The 23,197-nt window shown below is 31.8% G+C and overlaps 3 protein-coding genes across 16 annotated transcripts in view; 1 reads left to right on the plus strand and 2 right to left on the minus strand.

Moving 5' to 3' along the window:
- LOC139815425 (non-structural maintenance of chromosomes element 3 homolog) overlaps positions 1 to 23,197 on the plus strand; it is a 233,773-nt gene that overhangs the window by 17,511 nt on the left and 193,065 nt on the right. For all 3 annotated transcript variants that reach the window (XM_071782378.1, XM_071782417.1, XM_071782451.1), the window contains exon 3: positions 77 to 128. The gene's annotated coding sequence lies outside the window, so the exon portion shown is untranslated. The remainder of the gene's footprint in view (positions 1 to 76; positions 129 to 23,197) is intronic.
- On the minus strand, positions 12 to 13,533 carry LOC139814775 (uncharacterized). Of its 5 annotated transcripts, XM_071781266.1 has the most exons (11): positions 13,399 to 13,533; positions 11,311 to 11,423; positions 9,487 to 9,726; positions 9,074 to 9,193; positions 7,707 to 7,824; positions 7,235 to 7,499; positions 7,025 to 7,135; positions 5,703 to 5,793; positions 5,190 to 5,326; positions 4,888 to 5,020; positions 12 to 4,413 (listed from the first exon to the last, which is right to left on the minus strand). In XM_071781266.1, the coding sequence occupies exons 2-11, from the start codon at positions 11,326 to 11,328 to the stop codon at positions 4,357 to 4,359; spliced, it is 1,290 nt and encodes a 429-aa protein (XP_071637367.1). In that variant the 5' UTR covers positions 11,329 to 11,423; positions 13,399 to 13,533; the 3' UTR covers positions 12 to 4,356. The 5 variants fall into 5 exon arrangements, with proteins under 5 accessions (XP_071637367.1, XP_071637392.1, XP_071637383.1 ...); XM_071781291.1 differs by lacking the exon at positions 13,399 to 13,533 and having other exon boundaries at positions 7,235 to 7,472; positions 11,311 to 11,444; XM_071781282.1 differs by lacking the exon at positions 13,399 to 13,533 and having other exon boundaries at positions 7,235 to 7,478; positions 11,311 to 11,444.
- Positions 9,756 to 23,084, minus strand: LOC139814602 (uncharacterized). Of its 8 annotated transcripts, none has more exons than XR_011732503.1 (10): positions 22,698 to 23,081; positions 22,113 to 22,232; positions 19,618 to 19,735; positions 19,192 to 19,456; positions 18,982 to 19,092; positions 18,824 to 18,914; positions 18,315 to 18,448; positions 18,009 to 18,141; positions 14,059 to 14,162; positions 9,756 to 13,572 (listed from the first exon to the last, which is right to left on the minus strand). XR_011732503.1 is itself a non-coding variant. In XM_071781025.1 (9 exons), exons 1-9 carry the CDS (start codon positions 22,893 to 22,895, stop codon positions 14,136 to 14,138), a joined length of 1,197 nt encoding a protein of 398 aa, XP_071637126.1. In that variant the 5' UTR covers positions 22,896 to 23,081; the 3' UTR covers positions 9,756 to 14,135. The 8 variants fall into 8 exon arrangements, 4 of the variants coding, with proteins under 4 accessions (XP_071637126.1, XP_071637118.1, XP_071637103.1 ...); XR_011732498.1 differs by having other exon boundaries at positions 9,756 to 13,949; XR_011732501.1 differs by having other exon boundaries at positions 14,046 to 14,162.

Consider the following 23,197-nt stretch of genomic DNA (forward strand, 5'->3'; position numbering starts at 1 on the left):
AGAAATCGTGTAAATAATTTTGATTGGAATTGGTGGTTTGTAATTAGACAATTTATTCTGCCCGGTTTCTTTACAGGTGCTACGATCGGTTTCTCCCGTACTTGGAGTTTTTCCGCCCGCGTACAAACGTAAGTATAATTCGTTCGCGTGTCGCGAATAGTGAATTGACCGTACAACTATCTTCGTTGACCGTACTTGCTGATAACGCGAAGCGGAGTCCTCTTATCCTCCGGATTTGCTGCCCTTTTATAGTCGAGCTTGTTTCCCACTCTTGCCCTGGCATGCCTAATTCACGCGCCCGCTGTATGGTGGGCCCTTTTGTTCGCTCGTCAGTTCTGACATTTGCTTCCGCTTTCGCTTCCGCGTTCCCTGATAATTGTTCACATATGCTCGCTCGCAGACAATACATTCAATGGATAAATTCCTCAGTTTTTTGGTGTTTTCGCCGTTCGCGAATTCGCATAGAACCACGTACGATCTCTCGAATAATCTCATCTTGCCGCTTTCACGTCTGTTCGATTCGCTTTTACCCGAAGTTTCGTTTCCTCTTTAATTATGATGGTTAGCCTAGCCTATTTAAACATTCTTTCGTCGTTTTGAACATTGTTTCATTGTGGAAACGGAACTTCGCGTTTACATTATTGGAGCTTTCGTCAGCATCGCATGGTGATGTTTTGGGGACGCCATCCGCGCACCTGGGTCGTCTAGGATTGTTCGCGACTTCCGGTTCGCGTTTTGCCGTTCCGCTTATTGTACGTCGACGGGCCTTCTATACCGTCATTTTCCTGACCCATTGAACCACTCTTTATCGTGACCTCTCGTGAAAATTGCCCGGTTCGACATTTCGCGACCCGATGATCGGATAGCATCGCGGATGGTACCGCTGTACCTTTCGAGTCTCCCTGAACCCCAATCCATCGTCCCTTCTCGCGGCGGGGTTTGGGTTCGCGATTTCGCGATCCAGCGACTCCATCGCCCTGGAGTTTGTATCGTTGCTCTCACGGGACTCGCACGCGCGCCATCCTGTCGAAAACTCGTTTGATACGTTTCAGGTTCGAATTATTTACATCTGCTAATTAACCGTGCCATTATGTAGGACGTCACCCCTTTTTCGTTGTCCTTTACGCTGTGGACTGTGTCTCGGTCCGCCCGTGTCGGTCGTTTGCGTTGCCGCGATCCGGACGATCAATCGAGTTTACGACTTTCGGAACACCCTTTACATCGTTTTCGTCTCATAAATCGGGCGCCGCCGAATCGACAACTTTGCGCGCCGCGTCTACTTTATTCCGCCGTAATCACGTGTCCCACTCGCAGAGAGTGGTACTGTTTCTGATATAAGTCAGCTACCAAAATAAAATTTGGAAACTAAGAAACGTCGTCGAAGAAGTCAGAAATTATATGTCACTTCCTCCTTTAAAAATAAGTTACCAAATAAAAGAAAGTAATGCAAGAAAATGGAAAAAGGCAGCAGAGAAAAAAATAAAAGAAAGTAAAGCAAGAAAATGGAAAAAGGCAACCCATTAAGAAATCCACAAAGGGCGCAGTACCACCCCAGTACTGGCATTACTGGCGCGGTACTGGCAGCCAGTGCTGCACCTGTACTGGCAAATATCTGGGGTGATAACGATGTTCTGTACTGGTTTGCCAGTGATGCGCCAGTAGTGGCAAACCAGTACGGTTTTAGTACTAGGCCAGTATAGGCTGAAAGTGTTGGCGCAGTACCGACGTAACTACGGGCGCGATACTGACATATGTCTGGGATGATAACGATGTTCTGTACTGGTTTGCCAGTGATGCGACAGTAATAGCAAACCATTATTATAGATGGCATAGTATAATAGATGGCAAACCATCTATTATTGTTATAATATGATTTGAATTTTGCTCTCTGTCGACTCTTACCGAAAAAAGTTAATGCCCTGCGAAGCAGGTATAAACGAAGGCCCCGGGATGAAGAGCACACTTCGTAATCAAAAAGGGTTATGTCAGAGGCCCTACTAGTGAGAACGCCCTGAAGGCCTTCACACATAAAATGCCGTAAGGACGTAAAACGTAAGCGTAAGAAAATCGATCAATCCCAATCGAGTATTTTCCCCTACTGGAGTTATGGACAGTATAATACTTGATTAGGATTGGTCGATTTTCTTACGCTTACGTTTTACGTCCTTACGCGATTTTATGTGTGAAGGCCTTGACTGGCGAACTTGAGACCGCTGGAGAAACTCTGCTGAGCTGCCCTAGATCTTATAAGAGTCGATGTTGAATCTTAATCACGCGAAAAAATACTGGCGATGCGCCGCGTAGCAGGCGCGAGCCGAACTTTCTCGCCGCGCGAGCCCGCGCAGCCGCCCGCGCTACTCAGCCCGTAGGATGTCAGTATTCTGCCAACGCTTGGCATAGCTGTAAGATATACGGGTTTGCCATCATAAACTCAATTTCTATTAAGCCAGAATTATGCCAATACTGGGCCAAGACTTGTATGCCAGTGCTGGTATTTCGACATAGGCGCGCAGTACGCAGTACTGAAACTGAAGTGTAACCAGTACCGTGCCTGTACGGGTCAACCAACTGCGGCAAGCCATTACAGGTGTAGTACTGCGCCCGTTGTAAGTAATGGCTTAAGACAGAAATTTCTTATTGGGAACAGAGACAAGAAAGAGTATACTTCCTCGACGGAAGAAAGAAACATTGATAAAATGTCTTTGACATCTTCAAATAAAATTCTTTGTCCAGGATGCAATAAAAATTTTGAAAATGACCATATTTTGTGAAATTTGTATTCGATGGTGTCATGAGGCTTATTCCGGTTATGAAAGAGTTACTGTTAAATTCTTTATTGTGTATTTACTTAACATCATGAGTACTGTTAGACACTTCATAAATTAACGGATAAATCATAGATATATACGTCTATGGGATAAATGTATACATTTACAGATTTGTATACTTTTCTTAATACAAATTGTTTTATATTAGATTAAATAAAATTATTTATTATCATTATCTTTGCAAGTTACTTGACTTGCTTATATGTAAAAGAATTATTTTTTCTTTAAATAAATGTTTGTTACAGGCAAAAGTTTATTGAGTGCGTTTCTGTTGTCGGTAAATAATCAATATTGTTTTCATTAAATAGTCCATTGTTTTCAACAGTTATTTGTCGTGCAGATGCGGGTTATTTCATTGGGCTCCCTCCATACCGGGGCTATATGGCTCCAGGGATATGTTGCTCATGTGCTATTTTTTAATATTTATATTGAGAAGGACAATGGACGGAAACTCGCGTAATGTTTTTTTTTTTAGAATTTAGAAGAACTATTTCTCTATTTTTTATACACTGTTCCTCTCGAGATAAATACTAAAAAATAGCACATAAGCAACATACCCCTGGACCCATATAGCCTCGGTTTCCCTTACTTGAGATAATTACATATCGGAAATATATACAACTAAATATCATTAAAAATTAAATAAAATAAATCAGTTAATTGCGTTATAATGGTGCGTGTCCACCTGCGAGTAAGAACTCTCGAGAGCAAAAAGAGAAAAAAAGAGAAAGACTCTCGAGAGTCTTTCTCTCTCTCTCTTTCTTTTTGCTCTCGAGAGTTCTTACTCGCAGTTGGAGACGCACCATAAGAAAGCAATCATAAAGAAAATTTTTTTTGCATTTTATTTAATAATGGAACCATTCAAAATTTTATTGCATTTACAAAAAGGAAACTTTTTATACTTACATAAAATCTGAAAAATTTTTTATTGTACGCAACGTTTTCAACATTATTCTGCAGTTTTTACAATGTAGAATCCCGAAAAACTAATTTTATTTTATCGTTATTAAGGCTCCTGGTCCCTGAGCCGAGAACTCTGCGTTGACGGTAGCGCCGTACCGTCGCGGCAGAAATAAGAACTCTCTCCTCTCACTCTCTCCAATGGAGAATTCTGTCTTGTGACATGTTGACAACCTTATTTTAAGTTGCGGTATATTTCTTTATTATTCGCTCTGTACTTGTGCTCTAACGTTTAACGTATTCGTGAAACTCGTAAAATTGACCGTATGGTAAGATTTGCAAGAAATATATATGCGGAAGGAACATTCACCACTCCTTTCGATAGTCGTCAAACGGCTTGTTTTCCGTATGTTTAGGCTTTGTTTTATGGCTGTTTGTTTATTGTCGAGGGAAAAGGATAGTATCCGGTCAATTTTTGAAGTGTGCTGAAACGATCTGTCGTGATTTTTTATTGAAATGTCTTTTTATTTCGGAAAATACCGCAACTTAAAATTAGGTGTTTTCCTCGCCTCGATAGTAAGAATCCAATATGGCCGCGGTGACTACCCAGGAGCCTTAATTTATACTCTTAGATCTCCCTCGTAGAACAGAGAACAGTAAAATAGTATATCGAAGTATTAAACATCTGTAATAAAATATTTCTTTTGCTTTATTTGGTAAAATTTTAAGTAATATTAAAAATTTAATAGAACTTTCTTTAACCAAACATTTGGGGACAATAAGTTTTATAGATAATCGATTTTTTTCAATAATCCAACTACGACGTTTTGAAGTAAAAGTTAATTATTATTAATTTCGTAATATTATTGACTATGAGAGAGAGATAAAACAAAAAATATAATAGTATAAATTTTATAATTTTTTTTATTTTTTATTCTATTTTTTAGCTGTACTGAGCTGTTAGTTAACATTTTGTAAATAATAATTATTATAGTGAATACGTTTTTGTATGATTTATGTGATGTAAAGCGTGATTCGACTGAAATAGCAATAGAATATTTTAAAATTATTGTTAATGTTATTAGATTAAACAATATTCTCAGAGATAATACATAGAAGAACTTACTATAAACTACAACATATGATACATGTTTCTTACCGTAGCCGCACTTTCTAAGGACGCCACAAATATTCCACCGATACTTATATGAAAAGGTTTAGTGCCTCTTTGCAGTAAAAACAATATTATTTTCTGTATATGTAATGGAGCCGTGTACCACTGAACGTTGTATCTACAAAATAATAATTGCTAGTTTTAATAGGACAAAAATATTTGGTAATAATAAATATATTTGTTCTACGAATCGTATTAGTGCTTTTACTGTAATATCTTTTTATAATTTAGATTTCTATTACAAAACGAATACTCTTGTATGACAAAATGATGGAAATATTCCTTACACTGTAGCAAATACACATTCGTTGTGATCCGTAATATCTTGCGCAGTATAGTTGGCTAAAAACAAGTACGCGTAGAGGATGTTTATCATTATAAAAGAACCAACAAGTTTTCCAATTTCATCATTATATGACGCAAGCTAAAAAATGTGATACGTCTGTTAAGTATTGTATCAACTTCTTACGCACGATCGAATCATATTGGGTTCTGTATATATTGCATGATAAAATTTCAATAGATTATATGTCATCGGATCAGAATATTGAATTATTGAGAATAATTGAGAATTAAAAGTTTTAATATTAAGTTTTTATTTAGTTATTGCTAATTTAATTACTTAGCTTATACATATAATTAGCAATTACAGTATCTTAAAAATTAGGTAACCATTATTTTCATGAATTATTGTTTTCAATAAATATATTATAGATAAAAAAGCGTTTAGCTACTTCTTTTTATTTTCTTGACTATTTCATAAAATTCTAATATCATAAAATTACAATTAAATATTTTACCCGAAAAAGATGAAGGCTAAGACAAGTCACTATGATTGCTATCATGAAGGAGAATGATCCTTCAAAATTTGATATTAAAAAGTCCGTGAACCTTTAAGTACAAGAAAATTTGTGTAATTATATTAGTATTTAATGCTCCTTATTAAATACTAGCTGGTTACCCGGGCTTCGCCCCGGAGGAATGTAATAAGACACGCAAATAGTCTCTCTCTCTCCCTCTCTGGAAAATTTCGTAACCAATTTCCAAAAAGATACCGGTTCCCAAAAAGATCGGTAACGAAAAACTATACAGTTTATAGCATTCCCCGGGAAATTCTACCCCTGTTTTACATACAATTCTTTAAAATTCGATAAATTATTTCCCGAAAAATTCATCAAACTTCTGATATTGTTTCCAAAAATATCGGTAACGAAAAATTATATACTTTATAGCACTCCCCAGAAAATTCAACCCCTACTTTATGTACAATTCTTTGAGATTCGGTCATTTGGAACCGGTTTCCAAAAAGATCGGTAACAAAAAATAGTACACTTTATAGCACTCTCCAGAAAATTATTACCCCTACTTCATGTATAATTTTTTGAGATTCAATCAATTATTTTTTGAAAAATTGAAATAAAAAAACCGGTTTCCAAAAAGATCGGTAACAAAACATGGCAATCCCCGGAAAATTCTATCCCTACTTCATATACAATTCTTTGCGCTTCGGTCAATTAATTCCCGAAAAATTGGAAAAATTTTTAATACCGGCTTCCAAAAAAATTGGTAACGAAAAATTATACACTTTATAGCATTCCCCGAAAAATTATACCCCTATTTAATCTATGATTCTTTGAGATTATTCGGTCAATTATTTCTCAAAAATTTGAAAGAATTTAGAAAAATCGGTTTCCAGAAAATTGGTAATAAAAAACTATACACATCATGGCACGTCCCGGGAAATTCTACCCCTGTTTCATACACTTTTGGTAAAAATTCGGTCCACTAACGGATGAGTAGTTCGCGGACAGACAGACGGACAGACGGACAGACAAACAGTCGGGTTTTATATAATAGTATGATAGCAATTCCCGGGATATTCTACCCCTATTTCATATACAATTCTTTGAGATTCAGTCAATGATTTCCCGAAAAATTAGAAAAATTGGTTTCCAAAAAATTGGTAACAAAAAACTATCGACTTTATGGCACTCCCCGGGAAATTCTACCCCTATTTCATGTACCCTTGGTAAAAATTCGGTCCACTAACGAATGAGTAGTTCGCGGACAGACAGACAAACAAACAGTCGGGTTTTATATAATAGTATGATGATATACCAACTCTATAGCCTTGCGATGAATATCTACGGCATAAGTAATCTTCTTATAAACCATGTTCTCACTCTTTAGGATATCTTTTTGTAAAACATTGACTGCCTGTTCGATTCGATAACTGTAAAAAAATAATTTCATTCCTTCAATTAATTTTATTTTGTTTTGAGATAACAAACAAATATTGTTTACGATTATATTCTAGCATTCATTTACTCACCTGGCGATACTAAACATTCCGCAAATATGTTGAAGATATGCAATGAGCATAGTTCCTGTCGCTATCAGTGAGACAGCCCCTATGTAAATAGCTGCTAGTACATGCAGCGTGATTAAGTAGGAATATTTTTCTTGATCAATAAAGTATTCTGTCATAACATACACTGAAGGATTTAGTCGAGACTCGTTTTTAGGCAAACCAATGTATTGAATGTACGTCCAAATATACATAGCAGTTACTGTACCTACGCAATATATACCTAGCACTGAGAGAAATTTTGTAAAATTAGAAAGCACACACACACATATATATATATATATATATATATATATATATATATCAAACATTCAGTCGCCTTTTAATTTTTTATATTGAGGCTAGACAGAATCTTGTTTTGTCTTGAAAAAAATGTGTTTATGATTATGTTTAATCTAATTTTTAAAAATACAGAAGACTCGACATCATGTCTTACGTATAATTGCAGTTGTGTAACGTTTTGCCTTGCTTCCATATTCTTTTAGAATAGCGATTTCATTCTCATCTCTTAGCTCGTTACATACATCTTGAAGCCGATCCAGCGAAATCCTTATCTGTCAATAATATTATCCCATTTTTTTTTTTAAAGGAGGTTGACTATTCTAAGCCCTTTTCTACGCAAATAAAATAAGGTTTATTCAGAAGCTTATGTTAGAATATTAACGTAACCAGTAGCATAAGTTTGCAGCTAATGCAGGAGAGGAATATAGCTTGAGTACAGGATATATTCGTACTATTTTCGTACCCATCACTCAAATCACCACTTTCTATGTTTGCAGTCATGTCATCCAAGAAGCTTACTGGGAGCGAAATAGGCAAGGAATGTCTACCATATTCCGAACACCATGATACTGTTATAACGTGGACGCAATAATCCACTGTGCGACGTTAGTTTACATATTTTCAGTGTTTAATGTACTATTGACAGAAATTTGTCAAGTTAAACACAGTAGAACATTAAACACTGAAAATATGTGTACATCAGCGTGCACCAGTGTGCACGAGTGTTGCACTAGTTTTTCCAGTAGAAAACGCTATTAGAGTTTGTACATGCCGTTTGCTCGTACGTGTTTAGCACAATTAATATACTGCTTCGAGTTGAATCTGCACGGACAGCTGAGTACATGTATCACACGCTCGTTTTATTTCTCTTCCACGTATGGCTCCAGAAGAGGACATCACTACAGGGGATTTGTCACAAAAAATCGAAATATCTCTCTGTCTTTTTTTGACATGACGGCGAAATAACATAAAGCATCCAAGAACTTAGCCGAATCAAGACAAGCATGCAACAACCATGCACCATTATGTAGTTGATAGAACTCAATGAAGGCTCTACTGGGATCTAAATCTAAAGGATATATAATATAAAAAGAATATCGTAAATTAAATTGAAAACTAGGCAAAGATCATGTTTCCTAACAAATCTAATAGGGCCTCTCTTGCACATTCTGCAGAAAAACTCGCATAGCATTGAATCAGGACTTTATGACAAATAATATTTGAACCGTATAGAAAAGGGCTCAGAAATCACCAAAAATGGTCATGCTTCTTTCAAAATGCTTATAGTCAAACTTCTGCATTCTTGATTGGGACGGAATTATATCAATGTTATTTTTGTTTAATTTCTTTACATTATAATTATAATACAAATAGAGTTCTTCAAATCATGAAAAACTGAAAGGAAATTAAGAATAAATAGATAAATTTAGTCCTAATAAGTAAGAAATATAAAAATCCGATAGTTTTACATTCAAAAATTCTGTTTATCACTAATGCATATATGATTGTTAACACTCTTACAGTATCGGCGTTAATCCAAAACGAATTATATTTGATCACATAGCATGTAAAGAAAAACGTAGTAGAAATAATCTCGAAAATATGTTCTGGAGTACATTTTGACGTCAAGAATGTGGTAAACTGCAAGAAATGATTTTCAATAAATAAATTAGCCGTCAAAAAAGCAACAGTAGATTAGTCTGATTAGCAAACTGTAATTTTATTATTCTTCGTTACTCTGTATGCTATGTACAATAAATTAGTAAAAACAGCAGGTAATTAATATTCGGATATGATTGTATCACAATAATATTATTTTAATAAAATAAAATATTATCCAATACAATTTGAAATTTGATAGGTGTAATTAAAATAACGTTTATACAATATTTGGTAGCTTATTTCATAATAATAATATTAAAATCTTAACATACTTGGAATATAATGAAAATTATCAGAGTGCCAAGGAATAAAATTGACTGAAGTTCAACAATTCGCGATCGTTGATAAGGCCACAAACCAACGGCAAGCAGCAGGATTCGATTGACATTAAAATGCCGAGTTTCGAGACAAATCATCTTTTCGTAAGCACAGAAGAGATATATTTGACAGAAAAGCAGTGGATAGAAATTTATATATCTCTCCTTTTTTCTCTTGATTGATGGTATATTTGCCTAAGCAATGCTAAATATTAGTATTTCAGCTTTAAATTAGTAAATTTTGTTAATGTTAGTATACTCTTAGTAAATCAGATAATGTCACCGAAAAGAATTTTTTTTCAGCAAAAATAATTTTCGCTCATATACACTCGCCCACAAAAAATTCGGAAGCGAGAGAATGGGGACGGGACGGTAAAGGTGAAAGAAATAGAAATGTTGAGATCATTCCGATCTCGCATTTTAGGTGATGTGTGCTGAAGCGTGAGAAATGTGTGAGAAATCAGAATTCTAAATTGTAATCTGACAAAGTTGAGTACAATAAACATTCTTTGTTACTGAGATTTTATTTAATTGTTATTAAAAAAGTTTTCTGTTTGCAAATGTAATAAATTTTTGAATAATTCCGTTATTAAATAAAATGCAAAAGAAATTGTCTTTATTAGTTCCCTTTTTGTAGCGCAATCAACTGATATTTTATTTAATTTTTAATGATATTTAGTAGTATATATTTCCGATATGTAATTATCGGAAATATATACTCAAGTAAGGGAGATCGAGGCTATATGGCTCCAGGGATATGTTATTGCTTATATGCTGTTTTTTAGTATTTATATTCAAGAGAAGAGAACCAGAGAGAAAAGCTGGACCGATATGAAGTGAAGAACTGAAGTGGAGTGATTGAGTTCCGTAATGTTGCAGTTAATATAAGAAGTTCAAGGGATGGATTTTGTGTCTTGAGATGTGTCAGGTTTCCGTTCCGAGGATTTTGGTAGGACGTTTCCACCCGGGATATAGATTTTATGTTTTCAGAATTACTCATTGAGTGAGCTCGACGTGAGAGCATCATGCACTATTGTATAATTTTGATTTTCGCCTACCTATCTATTAGCGAGCTAAATACAGATATCGACTGCTCATTTTTACGGCTGCCCATTGACAAGTTATGTCGTGAGCCCCCTAGCATCTTATTTTTGGGGGTGCGAGCTATCGCTTCTTCCAATGACATATCTAGTTTTCTAATTATCGCCGATTTCTCTTTTATTAGAATCGGCGACAACTCTTGATTCTCGGTTTATCTCGCAACTGTATTTTTGTTAACAAACAGTTTTATTGAAATTACATATCTTTACTGACGGTTTAAAACAAAAAGAGGTTTTTGTTAACAATTACAGAATTTTCAGACTCCGTTTTTACCTGTCTACATTATTACACGAGCAATTCGAGGACTGCTTGTTCAATATGATAAAATTTTATATTGAACTTTTACTTGAAATTAATAAGAGCTTTTTGGCTATCCGCGTCGCGGTAGTTGATAAAAACGTATTTGCCTTGTCTGTTTGGATTTCATTATGGAAGTTTTCTCACGATTTTATTATATTTTTTAGGTCTGAATTCTTAGTTAGCATTTTGCATAAATATAATTACAATACATTATAATAATAAAACCGCATTTTCCTAAATGATTTATGTGATGTGAGGCATGATTTTAAAACGAATACTTCAAAATGACTGTTAATGTTATTGTCGATTAAACAATATTCGCATGGATAATAAAAAATTTTACTATAAAAACTATCATATATGGTATATATTTCTTACCGCAGCGGCACTCTCCATGTTCGCCACAAATATTCCACTGATAATACGTAGAGGATGATTATAATTAAAAGAGGTAATATAACTTGCTCAACATTATCGTTATGTGACGCAGCCTAAAAATTGTGAGGCATTCGTTATGCATTTACTAATGACTTTTTACGCACGATCGAATCACATTGTTTTATATTATTGATATTGTCCTGTTTATATTACATGACGAAATGTCAGTAGATTATATATGATATATCAACGGATTTGAATAATGAATAATTGATTAGTTTTTATGATACATTTTTATTTATCTACTATTTAATGATATTTCTTTTTACTTAGCTTATATAATTAGAAATCATTGTACAGTATCGTAAAAGATATGTACATATCGCAGTTATAGTTTAGCTTATGAGAAAAATTACTGGGAAAATAATTTTCATAAATTATTGTCTTTAAATTATATGTACACTACGATAAAAAAATATTTTCTTATTTCTTTCTACTTCCATAACCTTTTCATAAAATTTTCATGAAATTCTAATTTATTATTAAATCATGATTAAATATTAGGAATTTTACCCAAAAATGATTAAGGCTAACAATTAATCAACCTAGAGATTATACAGTGGTATAGATCGAGGTAATTATGCATATTAAAACCCCACTCGCCAATGACCTTGACCTTGACATATGTTTGTCAAGTTCATGACCCTGCTCACGGAAGGTATACTTGTGATTCCCGGGGCCTCCCCAAAAAGCGCCGTGAGGAACATTCAAGGGGGTTTTTAGTGGGTTAAAGTCCCACATAACCGCTCTCCCCGACCCGGGGGTGAGGGTATCCGTGTGGATTTTTCCCCCGTTATCAAAAAAAGGTCATGACCTTGAGTAACCTTGTCCTTGAAGAAGTGGCGGTCACGATCCGTTCGAAAGTTACGAAGCACTAAAATTTTTTATTTGCAAAATTAGTTGTATATCAGTATATCGCCACAAATATTCACACAGATGATCGACTAACTTATCTTGTTTAATACCACTTAGGGTCATGTCCTTGACAACATATGTCAAGGTCAAGGTTTTAATATGCATAATTACCTAGATGGACATGATTATTGATTCCTATAATAAATAAATGTGATGTAAGATCTGCAGAGCCAACGTTCAAAAGCTAAATGTCATAAGAACTTTCTGTGTTCGTCTGTTAAAAAAAATTGGATTATTTTTTATAGAGGGTGTTCAATAACGGTGGTATCGAATTTTAGGGACATGTAGTACTTACAAAATGAAACTGAAAAGTTTGAATGAATAGTACAAAAACAATTTGTTTCTGAATTATAAAAAATATTCGATGTATTCTCCGTTTATTTTACGAGTACGCATTTTATAACGTATTTATATGCAGCCGTTCATCCATCACTTCTAAAGTCGAGGAATAAATAATATTATCGGCGTGTTCGTTTACAGTTTTCAATTCTCTGTGTCAGTCCGTTCACGAACGCCCGCGAATGACTACCTATTATTATTGCACCTTGATTACTAATGTATTGTTCAGCATTAAAATGATTAATTGTTGACAGTGTCTTGTATCGTATTTTCTGAAAAATAACTAATTTTTACACAAATTCTGAAATGACTTTATTTCATGCATAGCAAATAAATGTTTTGAAGAAAAGTGGATAGGACGTGGTGGTTCAGTTGCATGGCCACCTCGCTCACCGGATTTAAATTCGTCAACTTTTTATTTACGGGAATTTTTGTTATTTTCTTATTTATTATAGATATTTGAAGAGCATAGTGTACGTCACAGTTGACATAATGAATGAGTGATACGGAACATCGAACATTTTTGTCAACAAATAAAAAATAAACCTGTTTTAAATGTTCGATTTTCAATGACAAAGCGTGTCGAATTGTAAGTTAAAATGAACAGCGAACACATCGAACATCTGTAGATACATTATATTCATTTTTCATTTATTACAGCAGAAAATATTTTATAACTCGAAAATAAATTTGGAGTAATTCTTATTAAGACTTTTTGATTTGTTTTCATGAATACTGAATACTCCTAAAATTTGTATATATTTTTTTAAATACCTTGTATATGATGTACGCTGCTAGTATTGCAGTGTCGATAGCATCATAGAAAAGCGCCAATGGCCAACGTTTTGTTTTGCAGTCTTTGCAGATGAAATATTGAAACAAGCCCTCTAATTGTAAGTCTCATTGTAGTAGGAAAATCATTTATACGTTCCGCTGCAGAAAACGTTCCTGGACATGAAATACATTCCCTAGCATATGCAAGTTTTTCTACTGCCCAAAAACGTGACTCAACTGCGGGCTGATTTTATAACTTTTAACGACAGTTTCGTTATCGTTATATTGTCGTTGCGCTGCTTTCTTACCACGTATAATATTTGCGCAACAACAATATAACGATAACGAAACTGTTGAGAGTTACAGAATCAGCTTGCTAGACATGTAGTTGTCGACAGCTATTATGTTTGCCGCGATTTGAATGGAAAGCAAAGGAAAACAAGAAAGCATTGCACTTGCAACAATAAGGGAGTGTGCGATGAACATCCCATATGCAAGTTAACGTGCTATTACTGTATCCAAGTTTCCTCATAATCATCCTAAACATTGTACTATATTTTGACATTGTAATAGAATAGAAATGAAATATGAACATAAATAAACACAAATATAAATTGTTTCTGCATTACTTCCAATTTTATACAAACCATGTGAAGGTACCTTCGTCATTCTAATTAGGGTGTTAAACAACTTTTGTTCTTCCGTCTTCCCCATTCTTCCCCATTATCGATGAGTTCTTATGGGGTTTGAGCCTCCTGATGCAACTAGAACATAGAAAATTTTTAGTCTAAAAAACGCAAAAGTACCTGGCTATTTCATCACTCAAAGCTTCGTGTCATTAAAAATAAGTATTAATTAATGATGACAGCTTTGCGCTGACAGAAATGATTGATCGTGCTGAAAAGCACGATTTCAGATCGCAAAATACATGCCCTAATTCACATGTGAATTTGAAAGCCGTTACTTAATCTGAAACTGATAGAAAGAATCAAGTGATTCTAATGATAATAAAAATATAAACCTGTTTGTTGATGATACTGTTTCTGATATAAGTCGGCTACCAAAATAAAGGAAACTAAAAAACGTCGTCGGAAAAGTCAGAAATTATACGTCATTTCCACCTTTAAAAATAAGTTACCAAATAAAGAAAAGTAAACCAAGAAAATAGAAATAGGCGAAAATGAAATAATTTCTTTTGCAAATTGGTAATTAGTAAAATAGTAGAAAATGTAGAAATAAAATTAAAAAATGGTGCAAATTAGAAATTTGCACTTGGCTTTCTCATAGAGGAAGTGATGTCTTAAGATGCTAATACGTCCCTCTGATTGGCTACTATTAGCAATTTTTTTAATTCTATTACATTCTTTAGTTCTTTCTAATCCTATTTCATATATAATATATAATTCATTACATAATATATAATATAAATATATATAATTCTTTAAGATTCGGTCAATTATTTCCCGAAAATTTTGAAAAATTTTGGAACCGGTTTCCAAAAATCGGTAATAAAAAATTACATACTTTATGACAATTCCCGGAAAGTTCTACCCTTATTTACTATTAGCAATTTTTTTAATTCTATGACATTCTTTAGTTCTTTCTAATCCTATTTCATATATAATTCTTTAAGATTCAGTCAATTATTTTCCGAAAAATTGGAAAAATTTTGGAACCAGTTTCCAAAAATCGGTAATAACAAATTTTATACTTTATGGCAATTCCCGAAAAGTTCTACCCCTACTTCATATATAATTCTTTAAAATTTGGTCTATTAGAACGAATAACTTGTACACTTTTTAGGCAAAGATCGGTAACCCCTTCACCGATCATTGCCAAATTCAACACCAACTTACCTATAATAATACTCTATTCATAAAAAAAAATTGAGCTCAATGTCTCAAAATTTGCGGAAATTAAAGCAATCTATAATTCTTTAAAATTTGGTTAATCAGTTCTTGAGTTATAGAAATTTTGTTAAATTTTGCTGTTTTTTTTAGATAAAAATCAGTAACCTCTTCATTATTAGCAATTTTTATTAATTACATTATATTCTTCATTTTTTTCCACCTAATTCGTTAAGATTTGGTTGATTTCAAGTTTGAGGTTCAACACCAACCTACCTTTAATGATACTCTACGATTTTTCGACGTTTTCGAACATAAGCAACACATTGACATCGAAAACTCAAAAAACAATTTTTACTTCGGTTTTTTCTACCCCTATTTCATGTATAATTCTTTTAAATTCGGTTGATTAGACTTAGCTTTATATGCGAGCAAAATTATGGACCTTTAATCGCGTACATATAAAGCTGGATTTAATCAACCAAATCTTAAAAAATTATATATGAAATAGGGGTAGAAAAAACCGAAGTAAAAATTGTTTTTTGAGTTTTCAATGTCAATGTGTTGCTTTGCTTATGTTCGAAAACGTCGAAAAATCGTAGAGTATCATTAAGGGTAGGTTGGTGTTGAACCTCAAACTTGAAATCATCCAAATCTTAACAATCATCTTATCTTATCAAATTTGCGGAAGTTAGAGCAACCATGGACATTTCTAAAAAAATTAAAAAAAAACCCTTTACCGATCATCGCCAAATTCAATACCAACCTTCCTTGAATGATACTCTATCGATTAAAAAAAAAAAAAACATCCCGATATCACAAAAATTGCGGAAGTTAGAGCATATACGGACAACAAAAGCATACATACATACACACGGACATTTTTTTTTAGGCGATATTTCGACGTTTTACAACAATCTGAACATATTGGCAGAAAAAACTCAAAAACCAATCTCTTCGTTGGTTTCTTCTACCCTTATTTCATATATAATTTTTTTAAATTTGGTTGATTGAACCCAACTTTATACGCAATCGAAGGTTCCATATACGAAATTCATGAAAACAAAGTTTCCTCTATGAGGAAGCAAAAGGCAGCAAAGACGAGAAAGAGTAATATACTTCCTTGATGGAAAAAAGAAACATTGATAAAATGTCTTTGACATCTCAAATAAAATTCTTTGTCCAGGATGCAATAAAAATTTTGAAAATGACTACATTTTGTGGAATTTGTATTCGATGGTGTCATGAGGCTTATTTCGGTTATCCTGACATCATGAGTACTTTTAGACACTTTATCGGATAAATGTATGGATTTACAGATTTGTATACTTTTCTTAATACAAATAGTTTTATATTAGTATACAAAATTATTTATTATCATTATCTTTGCAAGTTACTTGACTTGCTTATATGTAAAAAAATTATTTTTTCTTTAAATAAATGTTTGTTACAGGCAAAAGTTTATTGAGTGCGTTTCTGTTGTCGGTAAATAATCAATATTGTTTTCATTAAATAGTCTATTGTTTAAAACAGTTATTTGTCGTGCAGATTGGGTTATTTCATTGGGGCTCTCTCCATACCGGGGCTATATGGCTCCAGGGATATGTTGCTCATGTGCTATTTTTTAGTATTTATATTGAGAGGAACAAAATGGACGGAAACTCGCGTAATGCTTTTTTTTAGAATCTAGAAGAACTATTTCTCTATTTTTTATCAACTGTTCCTCTCGAGATAAATACTAAAAAATAGCACATAAGCAATATACCCCTGGAGCCATATAGCCTCGGTTTCCCTTACTTGAAATAATTACATATCGGAAATATATACTACTAAATATCATTAAAAATTAAATAAAGAAAATCAGTTAAATGCGCTATAAGAAAGCAATCATAAAATTTGTTTTTGTATTTTATTTAATAATATAATAGAACCATTCAAAATTTTATTGCATTTACAAAAAAGGAACTTTTTATAATTACATAAAGTCTGAATAATAAAAAATTTTTATTGTACGCAACGTTTTGAACATTATTCTGCAGTTTTTACAATGTAGAATTCCGATTTTTTAATAATAATATTCTCCCTTCGCAGAATTACTAATACTTCAACACATATATTACGTAAAGTGCGAGATCGAAATGGTCTCAATATTTATTTTAATCAACTTCACCATCCCCTTTTCATTCTCTCGCTTCCAAATTGAAACTAATTTTATTTTATCGTCATAAATTTATACTCTTAGTTCTCCCTCGTAGAACAGAGAACAGTAAAATAGTATATCGAAGTACTAAACAACTGTAATAAAATATATCTTTTGCTTTATTCTGTAATAAGTAATATAAAAAAGTATAATAGAACTTTCTTTAACGAAAAAGTTACGGACAATACGTTTAGATAATCGATGTTTTTCCGCTAATTCAACTACAATGTATTGAAGTAAAAGTTAATTATTAATTTCGTAATATTATTGACCATGAAAGAGAGAGAGATAAAACAAGAAATACAATAGTAATTTTATAATTTTCTTTATCTTTTATTTTATTTTCTAGCTGTACTGAGCTGTTAATTAACATTTTGTAAATAATAATTATTATAGTGAAACTATACGTTTTTGTATGATTTATATGATGTAAATCGTGATTCGACTAAAATAGCAAGAGAATATTTTAAAATGATTGTTAATGTTATTATTGATTAAACAATATTCTCAGAGATAATAGAAGAACTTACTATAAACTACAACATATGATACATGTTTCTTACCGTAACCGCACTTTCTAAGGACGCCACAAATATTCCACCGAGATTTATATGAAATGGTTTAGTGCCTCTTTGCAGTAGAAACAATATTATTTTCTGTATATGTAACGGAGCTGTGTACCACTGAACGTTGTATCTACAAAATAATAACAATTGCTAGTTTTAATAAGACAAAAATATTTGGTAATAATAAATATATTTGTTCCACGAATCGTATTAGTACTTTTACTCTAATATTTTTTTTATAATTTAGATTTTTATTAGAAAACGAGTACCCTTGTATGACAAAATGATGAAAATATTTCTTACACTGTGGCAAATACATATTCGTTGTGATCCGTAATTTCTTGCGCTATATAGTTGGCTAAGAACAAGTACGTGTAGAGGATGTTTATTATTATAAAAGGTACAAGTTTTTCAATTTCATCACTATATGACGCAAGCTAAAAAATGTGATACGTCCGTTAAGCTTTCAACTTCTTACGCATGATCGAATCATATTGTGTTCTGTATATATTGCATGATAAAATTTCAATAGAATGTCATCGAATCAGAATATTGAATTATTGAGAATAATTGAGAATTAAGAGTTTTAATATTAAGTTTTTATTTAGTTATTGCTAATTTATTTACTTAGTTTATACATATAATTAGCAATTACAGTATCTTGAAAATTAGATAACCATTATTTTCATGAATTATCGTTTTCAATAAATATATTATAGATAGAAAAATGTTTTGCTACTTCTTTTTATTTTCTTAACTATTTCATAAAATTCTAATGTCATGAAATTAGGATTAAATATACAGAATTTTACCCAAAAAAGATTAAGGCTAATACAAGTCACGCCGATTGCTATCAAGAAGAAGAATGATCCCACAAAATTTGATATTAAAAAGTCCGTGAACCTTCAAGTACAAGAAAATTCGTGTAATTATATGAGTATTCAATGCTCTTTATTAAATATATACCAACTCCATAGCCTTGCGATGTATATCTATGGCATAAGTAATCTCCTTATAAACCATGTTCTCACTCTTTAGGATATCTTTTTGTAAAATATTGATTGCCTGTTTGATTCGATAACTGTAAAAAAATGATTTTATTCCTTTAATTAATTTTATTTTGTTTTGAGATAACAAACAAATATTGTTTACGATTATATTCTAGCATTTATTTACTCACCTGGCGATACTAAACATTCCGCAGATATGTTGAATATATCCAATGAGCATCGTCCCTGTTGCTATCATTAAGGCATTCCCTACGTAAGAAGCTGCTAGTGTATGCAGCGTAATTAAGTAGAAATATTTTTCTTGATTAGTAAAGTACTCTGTCGCAACATACACTGAAGGATTTAGTCGAGAATTGTTCTTAGGCAGAACAATGTGTTGAATGTACGGCAAAATTTGTACAACAGCTAAGTTACATTTGTTCAATATGCCAAGCACTGGGAGAAGTTTTGTAAAATTAATCACACACATATAAATCAAACCGTCTTTTTTTCATTTTTCTCTGTTGAGGTTAGCAAAAATCTTGTTTTGTTTTAAAAAAAATGTATTTGTGATTAATCTAATTTTGGAACAGAGAACTCGACTACCATTATCTTACGTATAAATATAGTTGTGTAACATTTTGCCTTGCTCCCGTATTTTTCTATGATAGCGATTTCCTTCTCATCTCTTAGCTCGTTACATACATCTTGAAGCTGTTCCAGCATACGCCTTACCTGCCAATAATATTATATGCCATTTTTTAAATAAAATTTTAAAACAATTGCAAACTTTTGTATTCTTGATTAGGACGGAATTATTTGTACACTAAGAAAAAAATTGGTTGTACAGACTAAATTTGTAGATCCAATGGTATTCAACATTTATTAAGTTGAATAAGTAACATTTACTTCGCCAGTCAATAATTGACACAATTGAGAATTTAACTGACTATACTGGCAATGATTATAATCGTGGTAACGATTATAATCGTCGTGACAAATTGTCACCGTGTTTTGACCAAGGATTCTGATCATTCTAAAGTTGAACATACACCTTTGACTGAAAATCAGTGTTTCCATCTTATTATTGTTTGTTATTTTAATACATGTTAATGCTATAAATATTACCACATGCCGCAGCGGTCGAATTGGTACGACACCCTTCACGGAATGAGGAAGGTTCCAGGTTCGAACCCTGGCTGAGGTAATATTTTTCGCAATAAATTTAATTATTTAATTAAGATACTTACATAAATATTATAAGCATCTAAAATTACATCTACTTTAGAATGACTTTGGTCGAAACTCGGTGACAATTTGTCACGACAATTACAATCGTTACCACGATTATAATCATTGCCAGTATAGTCAATTAAATTCTCAATTGTGTTAATTATTAAGTTGCACTAAAAATGTATAATTTATTCAACCATCAACATTTTTTAATAAAGAATTCAGCTAATATTTAATTAAACCAACTGATGTTAGTTAAACGTATTGGAAAATATTTCAGTTGCATGAAACATATTTTGCGTTTTTCAACAAATTATTTTTCTCAGTGTGTTACTTTTTCTATAAATACATCTTACATTATAACCAGTAATTGGCATAATTATGTTTTTAGAAATGATATCGGCGATTATTTTTAATTAATCAAAAATAAAATATTTGAATGTTTTTAATTTTAATTAACAAAAAATTGGTAATTATTAAAATACTAAGCTCTAAATGTAAAATACCTAATTATTAATTGATTACAATAATGATACTTTGTACGAGAAATTAATAAATAATCATAAATATATTGCTCATGATTTAAAAAATTGGCAATTATATTAAAATAAACTGTCGGTTTTTTTAAAAATTACTCGTTCAGAAAAAGATATTTCTCATTTTTTGAAAAATTAGTAATTTTTAAAAACTATATTATTTGTTTCTTAAACAATTAGTAATTGTTAAAAAATATATTACTAATATTTTAGAAAATTAGCATTTATTGATTTGTAAAGTATCCGTTTTTAGAAATATATCAGTTGCAGGAGAAAGGAAACGATGAAGTTAACTACACTATACAATTCTTTCGTACTGAAAATTTACATTCAAATTTGCATTTCAATTTTTTATTTGCTGGAATTTTTCGTGCACAGTTATTTTTTTAGTTGTCTAAATAATAATGGTATCCTAGGAACAATTTTCTGCTTTATCATTAACGTGTGAAATAAGTGCAAACAAAAACTCTATGATGTCTTCTTCACGGAAAAAAAAGGTTTTGCTGCAACAGCAAATCTATTTGTTAAATATAAGACAACTAACATTTTTTGCTGCGAGAGCTAATTAATTTCGCAATAATAGCAAAAAATTTTGTTGCAATAGCAAACAGTTTTGCTGAACTTTGCTATTGCAACAAAAGGTTTTGCTATTATTGCAAAATTAATTAGCTCTCGCAGCAAAAAATGTTAGTTGTCCGTATAGTAGCAAATCATTTTTTTCCGTGTTCGTCAGTCATCTCATGTTCATGCTTGTCTTTGCCAAAAAGACTTGTTTCAGAGTCAAGGATAATAAACAAAAATAATTTTTATTTAATTTTTAATTTTTTGAAAAATTAGAAAATATTTAAATACTAATTTTTTTATAAATTAAAAAAAAAAATTTTTTCCATTATTATTTTTTAGAAAATTAGAAACTATTAAATTATTTATTTTTTAAAAAATTAGTTAAATAATTTTTGATTTATTATTAAATTTTCTAAAAATTAAAAAATAATGTTAAATTATTAATAATTTTTGTAGAAATAACCTTTTTTTGAAATTATTTACATATTGCTTGGTAAATAAAAATAAATTGAAAATTTTTTTTTCTTTTTTAGAACTTAATATTGTATTTTTGCTTATTAATGATTTGATATTTAAAAAATAAATAATGAAATTTTTTTGCCGATTACTGATTATAACTATAATAAAAGTAGAGGGTTTTAAATCACGAAGAACTAAAAGAAAATTAAGAATAGCGGGATTAATTCAGTCTTAATAGGAAAAGAATACGAAAATCCGACAGTTTTACATTCGAATATTACATCTATCACTAATGCATATATGATTGATAACGCTCTTACGATATCGGCGTTAAACCAAAACGAACTGTATTCGATCACATTGCACATAAAGAAGCATGTAATAGAGAAAACCTTTATAATGTGTTCTGTAGTACATTTTGACGTCAAGAATGTTGTAAACTGCAAAAAATAATTTTTAATAAATTGAATAGCCGGATTAAAAAACCAACAGTAGTTTGTCAGATTAACAAACTGTTATATATTTCTCTATTCTCCGTTGTTCTGTGTAAGGTAAAAGTACCAATACCCGGGACATATGTACCTATATCCGGACATCTTTATTATTTAAAAGTATAACGCGAATTAAAATCAAAAATAAAAGTATTTTTTTCTTGTAGTCTGAAACTTCAGTTATAATATCCAAACGTTTATTTCCATATAAATTTATATTTTTTTAAGGTATCCAGACACAGGTACGTGTCCAGGTATTGGTACCTTTGCCTTACTGTGTATAATAAATTAAAGAAATAAATTATTATATATAGAATATATTTATATTTAAATTGAAATCTAATAGATGTAACTCTTTATTATATAGTATTTGACAGCTTAATTTATAATAGCAAAATTAAAATCTTAGCGTACTTGGAATATAATAAAACTTATCAGAACCCCAAGAAGTAAAATGAACTGAAGTTTAACGATTGGCGATCGTTGGTAAGGCCACAAACCAACGCCAAGCAACAAAATTCGGTTAACTCTAAAATGTTGAGCTTCCAGACAGATCATCTCTTCGTGAACACAGAAATACCTTTGACGGAAAAACATTGGATGGAAATTCATTTATCCTTCTTTTTTTCTTTTCATTAATCGTGACCTTTTTTCTACTATCGCAAATTTTTTTTCGTAATTTTTCTTATTTGACATTAGTATGATGTAAAGCCATAGAAAATACAACTAAAATATTAGACATTGGTAATTTAAGAAATTTCCTTCTGAAGAAGTTCATGAATAAACGATTGATTTCACACTAAATTCAATTTAACAGGTGTTCTTTTCTCACGGAGGAACGTTCGTACACTCTTAAGCATGTACCGCGTAGTATCTCCAAATTCGAGGTACTAATTTCTAAATGGAAATGACAT

This window comes from Temnothorax longispinosus, chromosome 1, assembly GCF_030848805.1.
Source record: "Temnothorax longispinosus isolate EJ_2023e chromosome 1, Tlon_JGU_v1, whole genome shotgun sequence".
Taxonomy (NCBI): domain Eukaryota; kingdom Metazoa; phylum Arthropoda; class Insecta; order Hymenoptera; family Formicidae; genus Temnothorax; species Temnothorax longispinosus.